General features: G+C 39.4%; 1 protein-coding gene across 5 annotated transcripts in view; it reads right to left on the bottom strand.

The window, feature by feature from the left end:
• The window catches only part of galcb (galactosylceramidase b), a 79,500-nt gene that overhangs the window by 15,002 nt on the left and 50,732 nt on the right, over positions 1–13,766 (bottom strand). For all 5 annotated transcript variants that reach the window (XM_072568270.1, XM_072568269.1, XM_072568271.1 and 2 more), the window contains 5 exons: positions 11,021–11,145; positions 8,365–8,492; positions 6,301–6,390; positions 4,857–4,946; positions 3,943–4,087 (listed from right to left, as the gene is read on the bottom strand). In XM_072568270.1, the coding sequence (XP_072424371.1) occupies positions 3,943–4,087; positions 4,857–4,946; positions 6,301–6,390; positions 8,365–8,492; positions 11,021–11,145 (578 nt within the window). The remainder of the gene's footprint in view (positions 1–3,942; positions 4,088–4,856; positions 4,947–6,300; positions 6,391–8,364; positions 8,493–11,020; positions 11,146–13,766) is intronic.

Below are 13,766 nucleotides of genomic sequence, written 5' to 3'. Positions count from 1 at the left end.
TTCTAGAATGCTCAGGCAATACTTTATCTTGTTTGAACAGCTGCAATTGAACCAGCTGCATTGAGCATTGTGGAGAACATTCAGAATAAGAAAAATTTCTGTTACACCCCGTGAGGAAGCAGCAAGATTCACTTCAAAATAACAGGTCACCAAAGTGCCTCCCAGAACACATCACAGTACTCCTCTGAACTAAATTTATAATAGCAAAGGTAAGTCAAATGCTCCTCACCAATAACATAGGATAATTGATTATTGAAATAATACTATTAAATCCCTTCTACAAATGACATACTTTTAGCTGAGTGTGATGAGGAGGGGATTACCTTGAAAGGCTTTACATGTAAATTGATCAATTGGAACCTGGGTGATTTAGTGGTGCTGGATAACAGGCGAAAGGTTATATGTTTGACTTGGTGATGGCAAAAAAACTCTTTATAGCACTTCTACATACAAGAAGAAAATAAAGAGGGGGATTAGTGAGTATCTGGGCTCAAGTTCTACCTGCTCCAGAGGTGTGTAACATCACTAAACAGGTTGATTTGAAAATATATAAAGAGAGATTAGTGCTCTTGTGCTGCTGCAGTGGTAATGTCCCTAGCCCTGCCCCAGACAAGCTGTGACACGTCTGAACAGGTTTATTAAAATATCTAAAGGGAGAGTTAACTGGACTAATATGACCCAAGTTAGCAGCACATGCATCCATTCAACCAAAGAGATTGCTGATGTCACATCCTGCGAAGTCTGCATGTTTTCAGTGTCCTTGAACATGGTACACAGTGTAGGCTACACCAGAATTGTCCAGAGGCACTGGTCATGCTATTTTCAGCTCCTTCAGCTTCTGTAGCTTTGGTTATCAAACTTTGCAGTTTGTGTTCCATGGCAATGACAAAGATTCCATGCCATAACAAAAGGCTGTGGAAAAAAAATAGTTACAAATGCAAGGGGCCTAACAGGGAAGGCAGATGAACTCAGGGCATGGTTAGGAACATGGGACTGGGATATCATAGCAATTACAGAAACATGGCTCAGGGATGGGTAGGACTGGCAGCTTAATGCTCCAGGAAGGATAGAAAGGGAGGCAAGAGAGGAGGGGGAGTGGCATTTTTGATAAGGGATAGCATTACAGCTGTGCTGAGGGAGAGTATTCCTGGAAATACATCCAGGGAAGTTATTTGGGTGGAACTGAGAAAGAAAGGGATGATCACCTTATTGGGGTTGTATTATAGACCCCCCAATAGTCAGAGGGAAATTGAGAAACAAACTTGTAAGGAGATCTCAGCTATATGCAAGAATAATAGGGTGGTTACGGTAGGGGATTTTAACTTTCCAAACATACACTGCGACTGCCATAGCGTTAAAGGTTTAGATGGAGAGGAATTTCTTAAGTGTGTACAAGGCAATTTTCTGATTCAGTATGTGGATGTACCTACTAGAGAAGGTGCAAAACTTGGCCTACTCTTAGGAAATAAGGCAGGGCAGATGACTGAGGTGTCAGTGGGGGAACACTTTGGGGCCAGCGACCATAATTATATTAGATTTAAAATAGTGATGGAAATGGATAGACCAGATCTAAAAGTTGAAGTTCTAAATTGGAGAAAGGCCAATTTTGACGGTATTATACAAGAACTTTCAAAAGCTGATTGGGGGTAGATGTTCGCAAGTAAGGGGACGGCTGGAAAATGGGAAGCCTTCAGGGAAGAGATATCGAGAATCCAGAGAAAGTATATTCCTATTAGGGTGAAAGGAAAGGCTGGTAGGAATAGGGAATGCTGGATGACTAAAGAAATTGAGAGTTTGGTTAAGAAAAAGAAGGAAGCATATGTAAGGTATAGACAGGATAAATCGAGTGAATCCTTAGAAGAGTATAAAGGAAGTAGAAGTATAGTTAAGAGGGAAATCAAGAGGGCAAAAAGGGGACATGAGATAGCTTTGACAAATAGAATTAAGGAGACTCCAAAGGGTTTTTACAAATACATTAAGGACAAAAGGGTTACTAGGGAGAGAATAGGGCCACTCAAAGATCAGCAAGGCGGCCTTTGTGTAGAGCTGCAGAAAATGGGGGAAGACACTAAAATGAGTATTTTGCATCGGTATTTACTGTGGAAAAGGATATTGAAGATATAGACAGTAGGGAAATAGATGGTGACATCTTGCAAAATGTCCAGATTACAGAGGAGGAAGTGCTGGATGTCTTGAAATGGGTAAAGGTGGACAAATCCCCAGGACCTGATCAGGTGTACCCTAGAACTCTGTAGGAAGCTAGAAAAGTGATTGCTGGCCCTCTTGCTGAGATATTTGTATCATCGATAGTCACAGGTGAGGTGCCGGAAGACTGGAGGTTGGCTAACGTGGTGCCACTGTTTAAGAAGGATGGTAAGGCCAAGCCAGGGAACTATAGACCAGTGAGCCAGACATCGGTGGTGGGCAAGTTTTTGGAGGGAATCCTGAGGGACAGGATGTATATGTATTTGGAAAGGCAAGGACTGATTAGGGATAGTCAACGTGGCTGTGTGTGGGGAAGTCATGTCTCACAGACTTGATTGAGTTTTTTGAAGAAGTAACAAAAAGGATTGATGAGGGCAGAGTGGTAGATGTGATCTATATGGACTTCAGTAAGGCGTTCGATAAGGTTCCCCATGGGAGACTGATTAGCAAGGTTAGATCTCACAGACAGGGAGAACTAGCCATTTGGATACAGAACTGGCTCAAAAGGTAGAGAGTGGTGGTGGAGTGTTGTTCTTCAGACTGGAGGACTATGACCAGTGGAGTGCCGCAAGGATTGTGCTGAGCCCTCTACTTTTTGTCATTTACATAAATGATTTGGATGTGAGCATAAGAGGTACAGTTAGTAAGTTTGCAGATGACACCAAAATTGGAGGTGTAGTGCACAGTGAAGAGGGTTATTTCAGATTACAACAGGATCTGGACCAGATGGGCCAATGGGCTGAGATGTGGCAGATGGAGTTTAATTCAGATAAATAAGAGATGCTACATTTTGGGAAAGCAAATCTTAACAGGACTTATACACTTAATGGTAAGGCCCGAGGGAGGATTGCTGAACAAAGAGTGCAGGTTCATAGCTCCTTGAAAGTGGAGTCGCAGGTAGATAGGATAGTGAAGGCGGCATTTGGTATGCTTTCCTTTATTTGTCAGAGTATTGAGTACAGCAGTTGGGAGGTCATGTTGCGGCTGTACAGGATATTGGTTAGGCCACTGTTAGATTATTGCGTGCAATTCTGGTCTCCTTCCTATCGGATTTACAAGGATGTTGCCAGGGTTGGAGGATTTGAGCTATAGGGAGTGGCTAAACAGGCTGGGGCTGTTTTCCCTGGAGCGTCAGAGGCTGAGAGGTGACCTTATAGAGGTTTACAAAATTATGAGGGGCATGGATAGGGTAAATAGGCAAAGTCCTGGGCTCGGGGAGTCCAGAACTAGAGGGCATAGGTTTAGGGTGAGTGGGGAAAGATATAAAAGAAACCTAAGGGGAAACTTTTTCACATAGAAGGTGATATGTGTATGAAATGAGCTGGTAGAGGATGTGGTGGAGGCTGGTACAATTGCAACATGTAAAAGGCATTTGGATGGGTATATGAATAGGAAGGGTTTGGAGGGATATGGGCTGGGTGCTGGCAGGTGGGACAAGACTGGGTTGGGATATATGGTCGGCATGGATGGGTTGGACTGAAGGGTCAGTTTCCATGGTGTACATCTCTATGACTCTATAACTGTATTGATCTTACAGCTTTGAGATATGGTAAAAGGACAATATTTGTGTGTGTATTTTGTATTAGCTTTCACTTAAAAACTACCAAAATATGCTGACTCATTATGTTGATGATTACAAAATACTTGTTATAACACTTGTACATTGTTTTATGTTTCCCATGCTGGATACAGACAAGTTATGATGCTTTAAATTATTCTTTTTATTTGCTCACTTACCAACATTAAAGTTGTCCTTATATACTTTGGGAAATGATGTAGAGGGTGGTGGTTCAGGGAAGCTGCCTCGATTTCCTGTGCTGATGGTGGTTATAGTGAATATTTCATCCAGCTCCAATTGTAGTTGAAATGATCCATTAATGGGCTGAATTAGAATAATCAACGTAAAAATCAAGAATTTTTCCAATTGCAGCATGCTTTAAAAAGCAGGATTTGAAGGTGTAACTGTGTGTCTATATTAGATTCTACAAGGTGGGCTGCTGTCCAATGTAAATCAGCAAGCTTTTTTAAACACAAAAAAATGAAAAGAATAAAATTTAATGATTTTTTTATCCATTTCATACTGCACCCAAAACAAAGTGTGGAACTGCTAGTGAGCTAAATTAATTTTACTAACGAGAAAGTTTGTTAAAGAGAGTATGCTCTCATTGGTATTTGTCTTCCACTCAGATTTCTGTAGATTGAGTTGTGGCTCAATTAGAAATGAAACCAAAAACTCTAATCTTCCAACAGTTTACTGGCTTGTGAAATCGAGGTACTAATCAATTCCCCCAAAACTGTTCAGGTATGAGCTACTTGTAGATCCCCAACATTGGACTTGAATGAAAGATACCACTGCAATATTATGGCTTAACAAACTTTCTTAAGCTGATGTGGTATGAAATACTAACTAAAACGACACCTTATCTCGATTTAATTATGATTCTATGATGATATCAGTTATGTGGCAACAACAGAGAAGAATAAGGAGACAAGGAAGGCTAGTAATATAGCTTAGAAATGAGGAAGAAGTTAGTCAAATTCATTTTGTAACTCTCACTGTGTATTGCTAACTTTTTCAGTCTAAAATAGCATGTTAGAAAATCAGAATTTAAAAAAAGTATCATTTTAGTTGGTCAAGAAACAAGAATTACCTTGATTTCAGACAACTGGTTAAAAAATGTTGATGAATTCTTGACAAAGTCAAACTTTGAATGCCATACTTTTAAAGCTTTAATATTTTTCTGAAGAAATTTAAACATATGCAATGATTAATAACCTATATATTTAAACAAAGGAAAATACTATTTAAATCTATAAATAAAAGTCTCTCAAAATTATTACCACAAACCATCTTAAATGAATAAAATTAGTCATTAATATCGGCTTAGGCCTTTGATTATATCTTAGTCACATATACATTATCCCAGAAGTTCTCTTCTCATTGAAGAGATAGGTCTTTTTTTTCAGTTCCTCCTGTGTCAAGCATAAATTGAGTGTACAACATTCTGTAATAACAATGTTTATGCATTAGCACAGCCTGTTTTCTTAATCCAGATGGTGTTAAAGTGGTTATATAACTCAATACATCTAAATGTTCTAATTTTAGAAATACTAAAACTAAATTTTGATTTCATTCCAGTGGAAATATAAGTAAACAAATACATTTTGCTGCATGTTCCTCTTTTCAGTTGGAACAGAATCAAGGAACATTATTGGGAAGTAGCTCAACATCATTTATCTCATTCTCAAATAGGCAACAGATTGAATTTCCTATTATAGTGGATGCTAGTATAAAACCACTTTTTCAGTAAAATATAGAGCACAGCCCAGACCATCATGGAAGTCAACCTGCTATCCATGGACTCTATTTACACTTCTTGTTGCATGGAAAGGCTCAAAGACCCCTACCATCAGGATAATGCTCTCCTATATCCTCTTTCACCAGGTAGAAGATACAGAAGCTTGAATATACACACCAACAGGTACAAGAACAACATCTTCCCTGTCACTATTTGACTAATGAATGGACTCCTTAACCACTTTCAAATAATGCTGATCTTGCTGGGTAACCTGTATATCTTGCTCTATCGAAGCACTCTATGATTGCTATGATCTGCCTGTACTGCTTGCTAGACAAAGCTTTTTACTGTACTCAGGTACACGTGACTACAATAAATCAAATCAAATTATGCCTCTGCCTGAGACAAGAGGGAGGACACAGCAATATTTAACATTGACACATACAGACTGTGAAGGAAGGATTTCAATAAACTTTGAGAATGAGTATATTGAATCACATCATTGTGCTACTCTCCATTTCACAGTACACATGCAACTTTATTATTCATGACCAATGTTCACTCTATTCTCTGATGTTTGGTGTATGGCAATCAGCGTGCCAATGTAGATTGCAGCATTAATTTCCAGTTCTGGAAGTCATGACTGTGCACGGGTCTTGGAGGCGCATGCAGAAGATTTTAAAAAAGGGAATTCTGATGGTGACTATTATTAAATAATGACAAAATGTAACTACAAAATAATTTCCCCTCTCACATACACAAAAACAATATGCACTGATCAACTAATGGTACTTACAAATGATCCTTGCAACTTAAAAGTCACATTTTGCTGATGGACATCGTAAGGTGGTAGTGGTGGCCTGATACACATTGAATGATCATGGGTCTAAGTTAGAAAAAACAGCTTTAAAATATTGCTCAATATTAAAATGCACCATAAATGAAATGATATGCAAAGCAACAGTAAAGAGATACCTGAAATTATACCGAAATCAAGGAGTCTTAAATGTATATTTTTGACATGATTTCTATTATAAACCAAGTCACTTAATTTTCAAGTATTAGTGACACAGAACCAGGTCAGGCCACCATGTTCATTCTCTTGCTTATGCTCCACTGCAGCCTTCATCTAACCTCAATGTATTCTTCTATAACTGTTTTTTTAAAAACCTTCCCCTTAAATGCATCAATGCTAAGTGCCTCAACTAATCCTTGTGGTAAAGTTCTACATACTAATCATTGTTTAGACAAAAAAAAATTCTACCAAATACCCCAGTGATTTTATAAATGACTATATTCTATTTATGACTCCTTGCTCTGATGTCTCTCGCAATCGGCAACATCTTCACTACTTCCACCTGATCAAACAAATTAGCAATCATAACTCTATAAAAGGGTCACACTTCCATCTTTTCTTTGCTACAGCGAAGAGCCCCAGCCAGTTCAATCTATCCTGAAGAGTGCAAAGGTTTAGGGCTCTGGTAGCATCCTAATAAGGTCGAGACTGTGGTGCTGGAAAAGCACAGCAGGTCAGGCAGCATCGGAGGAGCAGGAGAGTCAGGATGAAGGGTTTATGCCCGAAATGTCTTCGGATGCTGCCAGACCTGCTATGCTTTTCCAGCACCACACTCTCTACTCTGATCACCAACATCTGCAGTACTCACTTTCTGAGTATCCTAATAAAGCTTTCTTGTATTTTCTTCAGGACACAAATCCATTTTTGGAGACCAGATCGCTTCAGATTTGGCTTAACCAAGGTTTTGAACAAAATCATAATCTGCTTTTCAATTCAATCCCTCTGGAAGTTCCCCTCAGTCCTGTGTTTTAATGATTTCTTTAATCAACGACTCTACCTCTAGATAGGTGTAGATTTATAATCACTAACATCCAGATCCCTTTGCTCCTCTATCCCAATACAGCACTCTTTTTCAGGGAATTGGGAGTCTCTATTCTTCAAGTTCCAAAAGAAAATCAAACGAGTAGATATATTAAAATGAGATCATGAAATGAGATCTTGTTTACTAAATAATAAAGTCAGAATCCAATTAATCTAAAATAAGTGGAAAATTATTTTCAAGTAGCTCTTTAATGTTTTATAGTACTAAGTTTGCTTCCAGTGACAGGCCCTCTCACATTTTGACACTACTGAACTTACTAAACTTTCCCATAGATGCCTTAATCTCAGCTGCAGGTTGTCGCCCAGTTACCTTTCAGATATTAACGTTCTACATACTAGCAAGTGGCAGTAATGAGAAATGGCGTCACCATTCTAATTATTTATTGCGAATCCGTTTGAAACAAGGGCAAAATGAAAAATGTAATTTTGAAGACACCCTAATCAAAATGACATCTCATATTTAAATACCCAGTGGCTTGAAGCAATTTTATGTTACATGATGAGAAAAAGTTGAGATAAAGTGAACACAAGTAAAAATATATTTAGATCTGAACAACTTTGAACTAATATCTCACCCTTGAGATGTCAACTAAAAGGAAGTTAGAAGTAAACACTTTTGGAAGAGAACAACTTAGTACTTATTTATGTCCATCTTGTGCATTTAACTTTGTAGGCTTCATAATATTGGGAAGACACACAAGTTAATGAGCAGCTTCGTAGAATCAGAAATGTTGACTCCAGAAGCCATTAGCTGCTACTGAGTTTTGAAATGGCTCAACAAATTCAGTGACATTGCATTGCCAATGCTGTGTGCAGGAAAACAGCCAGAAAGCCAAAAACATATGGTGTGAAAGAAATGGCCAAATGTGATTACAGAGTAATGAATTGGCAAAGATTCACACATGAATACGTAGTATAGGGTTAGGATACAACGTAGCATGTAACATGATGAAATGTAGATACCATTGTTTCTATGATAATGGTGAGGTTTCCCTTCCCATCAGTAAGAGCCACATAACTGCCACCCTTCTGCAAGTGACCAACAGTCTTCAGGTAGTGCCATCCAGGCTGAGTGAACTGTGTGGTGTGTGCTGCAAAAAATAAAAGTTAATTTAGATAGCACTTCACATGCACAGCATCATTTGTTCAAGCAAACCAGGGAATTTAGAGCAATCGTGCTCACTTCTGATAAGGTAATGAGTCGCTTTGAAAATAACGTACATATCGTCAGAAGTTGTTTCTTTCTAGTGCATTATTCTTTAACATATTTTATAAATAGAGTGAACACCTGATACATGTTGATGGAGGTTCATGACAACATTGGAGGAGTAACTGTGACTGAGCTCTGTTAGTGATTTGCTCGGAGGTGTGAAATTTTCACTGTACGTATAAATGATTTGGCTGAAGGGAGAACCACTTACCCAAACTGGCTGCTAACATCAAGTTAAGTGGGACAGTAAACAGTGAAGGTGGAATACAAAACTACAAAGCAAGTCAATAGATTTAAATTGGAGGGCATATCCGAGGCAGCAGAGTTCAGAGATGTATCAGGTCATCTACTTTGAATGCAAAAAGGAGAGTAAATTCTTAAATGGTGAGAAGTTAGAACAATGGAAGAATGGAAAATACTTATTGGACCAATTACAGAAATCAATGAAAAGTAATCCATAGGATACCAAAAGATTACAGGAGGGGAGTTAAATATTAGCATTCAAACCAAAGAAGCCTTCCTATCATGTAGCAGTGAAAAAGTGAATTTGAAATCATATGAAGCTCTTACTTGGCCTGGTATAGAGTTCTGATCTGGCAGCACATCACAGGAAGGGTATAATGGCTTTGGAGGGGTGTAGTGTGTATCTTCAGAATCATAAGGACGACGAAAGGGAAGTTATAAGAGACTAGACTAGATATGCATTATCTTGAGTACAAATGCTTAAGGAATGATTAATCCCGCACTGATGCAGTGTGCAGGAAGGTATGACAAGGCGTGACATATGGCTCAATGGACAATTTAGAGATAGGCAAGGTTGGTAGAGAGAGTTGTTGGCTTAGGCTTATCTAAATGGGAGTCAACCAGGAGTGCAAGAATGCTGAGGAATACTGAAGGGTTGGAGATATAGATTTGTGAACTCGGAGGACAGAATCACTGAAGTGGTATAACACAGAAGGGGGGCACCATTTGGCCCATCTGTGTTGGTTAACTAAACAAGTAACCTGGTGCCGTTCTACTCCCTTTGCTATATCACCCTGCATAGGACTCTTTTTCAGATAGTAATCTAATTCCTCTTGAATGCCTCGATTGAACCTAGCTCCACCACCCTCTCAGGCAGCACATTCGGAATTTTAACCACTTTTGGAGTGTCAAGTTCCTCATGTCTCCATTGCCTTTTACCTTAAATCTGTGCCCTCACATTCTAGATCCTTCTACCAGTAGGAACAGTCTCTCCCTATCTATTTGTCTAGATCCTTCAAGATTTTGAATATCTCTAAGAAACCTCCCCTTAATGTTCTCTTCACCAAGGAAAACAGTCCCACCTTTTTATTTTTGAATTTGTTCATGGGAATGGACATCGATGTCGGAGGTTGGAATCTCTATGGAGCATGTTACCTGTTTCAAATGTAAATGAATTACATTCTGTCCTGTGTCTAGTTATTTCCTCCATATTTTTCACTTTATAAATCAGATACATCTTAGACTAATATTTTTATACAACTGAAATATTTGCACCAAAAATTATTCATACTGTAAATTCAGGCATGTTAGTAGCCTATGCTCATTTTGAATCTAATCTTTCATTCACAATGTCAGGATAATGTACATGGATACATTCAGAACATATAGTAACACTAATTCGTGGCATTGACACATTTAAGAGTAAATTAGGTAACTATGATGGAGAAAGTACATTCATGAGGTTAGATGAAAAGGGTTAGAAAGAAGCTTGCGCGGAGAATGAACACTGGCATGGACAAGTTAGGCCAAATAGGTCATTTCTCTGCTGCAAATATACGTAGTTGATGACTTAATATGGTTACTGCTGAGTATTTGTAGATCACCTATCCTTTGAGCGCATTATTTGTTATGCTGAGGCACTGGCTTAATTGCTCCATTACTGCACTCCACCATTGTGCTAGTAGAAACTGTGAGCTGTGTCAATCTTTTATATAATGTTAGTTCTCTCAAGCTTTGGTAACAAATCTCTGTCATAATTTACTTTAGCAGCTCATAAGAGTTAAAATGTGGAGAAATACAGTTTTTAACACTTGCAGGGCAATTTTCCAAGGACCACAACAATTTTCTAAAATGAGTAGCACATTATTGATAAAGCATATTCACTCTATTAACAATCACCAACTAATGCCTTCAACTGTGACAAAGTAACACATCATGAATATACATTTTGAATATTCCATAAAAAAGTTAAAGAATTGAAGACTCTGCTATCGGTTTTTACAGATAATTTATAACGATAGAGAGAAGACAGCAAGTGGTAGTGAGGAAATTGCTCCTAGGGAGAGACTGGATTGCATCCTTCTGTAATTTGCTAATTAGGTGGAATATACAGGATGTTTTAACTCTGGGACCATAAAGTTTGAATCTTAAAGAATATTTATTTACCTGTAACCCAAATAGGTGACTGCAGGTCATAGTGTCCACTCCATGGTTCATCTGCAGTCATCAGTCCATCTTGCCCGAATGGTAACTCTTTATAGTAACTTGCCACCAGGTTCCATGCAATTGTACTAGAAAAAAGCAATGCATTGGAAACTGAATTTATAACAATCAGATTCAAATGTAACATAGTGCAGGTTCGATAGGCTGAATAGCCTATCATTCATTTTGGTCTTGGCTGATTGAACATTTCAATGTTTTTTATCAGGGTAGGTAAAAACAATGACTGCAGATGCTGGAAACCAGAGTCTAGATTAGAGTGGTGCTGGGAAAGTACACAGCAATTCAGGCAGCATCCGAGGAGCAGTAAAATCGACGTTTCTGGCAAAAGCCCTTTATCAGGAATACAGGCAGAAAGCCTGAAGGGTGGAGAGATGTTTTTTTTTTAAAATCACAGTATCCCCATAACCCCCTCAACAATTTGTAATCAGAAATCAATCTCCAATTTAAATATTATCAAACACAGACTCCACAGCCTCTGGGGAAAGAGAAGTGCAAAGACTCTCAACTGTCCGAGTAAAACAAATTTTTTTCCTAACCTGAATGGCATCCTCCTTATTGTTAAATTGTGCCCCACGGTTCTAAACTTCCCAATTAGGTGCAACATCTTATGTTCCTATGCCGTCTATCCATTTTGAAATCTTGTAGGTTTCAACAAGGTCACCTCTCATTCTTCCAAACTTCAGAGCACAAAGGTCTAGTTGCCCAATCTCTGTTCTTAGGTCAGTCCCAGGAACAAGCCTGGTGAATTTTCAATGCACTTTATCAAGACACTGAATCATACAACATGGAAACAGGCCCTTTAGCCTAGTTCATCCATGGCAAACACACTTCCTAAACTGAACTGGTCCCGCTTGCCTGCGATTACAGGGGGCATAGCTTTAAATTAAGGGGGGGTAGATATAGGACTGATGTTAGGGGTAGGTTCTTCACTCAGCGAGTCGTAAGATCATGGAATGCCCTGCCAGTAGCAGTAGTGGACTCTCCCTCTTTATGGGTATTTAAGCGGGCATTGGATAGGTATATGGAGGATAGTGGGTTAGTGTAGGTTAGGTGGGCTTTGATCGGCGCAACATCGAGGGCCGAGGGGCCTGTACTGCGCTGTATTGTTCTATGTTCTATGTTCTATGTTTGGTTCATATTCCTCTAAACCCTTCTTATCCAAGTACCTGTTCAGATCTCATCTCTACTATTTCCACTGACAGCTCGCCCTGTATATGCACAACCCTCTGCGTGAAAAGGTTCCCTCTCAGGTCCCTTTTAAATCTTTCCCTTCTCACCTTAAACACATGCCCTCTAATTTCATACTCCCCTACCCTGGGGAAAAGATCTTAGTTTTTCACCTTATCTTTGCCCCTCATGATTTTATAAACGTCTACAAGGTCACCTTTCAGTCTCCTATGCTTCAGGGGAAAAATAAAGAATCCCAGCCCATTCGGCCTCTCCTTATAACTCAAACCCTCCTGTGTCAGTAACATCCTTGCAACTTTGCATCCTTTTCAGTTTCATAACATCCTTCCTATAGCAGGGCAACCAGAATTGTATCCAATGTTTCAAACTGCATCAATGTGGACTCCACCAGTTTCCTCATTTTCCATCCCACCTTCCAGCTCAGCACCATCCTCATGACCTGTCCCACCTGTCAGCTCCAACCTTTGACCAATCATCTTTATTCCCACCTCCATCCACCTAGTGCACACAGCTACCTTCTCCTCAGCCCCACTCCCATTATTTCTCCACCCTCGAGGCTCCCAGCCTCATCCCTAATGAAGGGCTTTTGCCTGAAACGTCGATTTTCCTGCTCCTCAGATGCTGCCTGACCTGCAGCACTTTTCCAGCGCCACTCTAATCTTGACTGCAATGTTTCAAATGTCTTGCACAATCATAACATGACATCCCAACTCTTGTACTCAATGCTCTGACCGATGACAGCAAGCATATCAAACATCTTCTTCACCATTCTGTCAACCTGTGATGCCACTTTCAAGAAACTATGTACCTGCAGCCCAAGTCCCTTGGGCCCTACAATTAATGTGTAATTAACTGCTTGGTCTGTCTTATCAAAATGCAACCCCTCACATTTATCAAAAGTTAAATTCATTGACCATTTTGTGGTTCAGTTGATCAAGATCTCATTGTACTCTTGGGATAACCTTCTCCACTGTCCACCATCCCACTAATTTTGGTGTCATTTGCAAACTTACTAACTACGCATCCAATATTCTCACCCAAACTGTTTATATATATGAAGATCAGTGAACCCAACTTCAACCCTCGAGACACACTACTGATCTCAGACCTCCAGTATGAACACCAAATACTAAACTCTGTCTTCTACCATCTAGCCATTTTTGTATTCAATTGGTTAGCTTTCCCTAGATCTCACCTTACTAACCAGTCTCCATGTGGAACCTTGAAGGCTTTGCTAAAGTCCATGTAGACAATATCTACCTTCAACTATGTTCTTGATCATCTCCAAGTGTGAGAGACATGCTTCCCCAAACACAAAGTCATGCAGGCTATCCCTAATTAGTCCTTACCTTTCCAAATGCGCACAAGTCTTGTCTCTCAGAATCACCTCCAAAAACGTGATAGTTCAGTGGTTAGGATTACTGTCTCATAGTGCCAGGGATCTGGGTTCAGTTCTACCCTCGGACAACTGTGTGGAGATGGCATACTCTCCGTGTATGCA

This window comes from Chiloscyllium punctatum, chromosome 4 (assembly GCF_047496795.1).
Source record: "Chiloscyllium punctatum isolate Juve2018m chromosome 4, sChiPun1.3, whole genome shotgun sequence".
In the NCBI taxonomy this organism is placed as follows: Eukaryota; Metazoa; Chordata; class Chondrichthyes; order Orectolobiformes; family Hemiscylliidae; genus Chiloscyllium; species Chiloscyllium punctatum.
The sequence above is the reverse complement of the archived record's forward strand: the minus strand, read 5'-3'. Positions and strand labels throughout refer to the sequence as shown.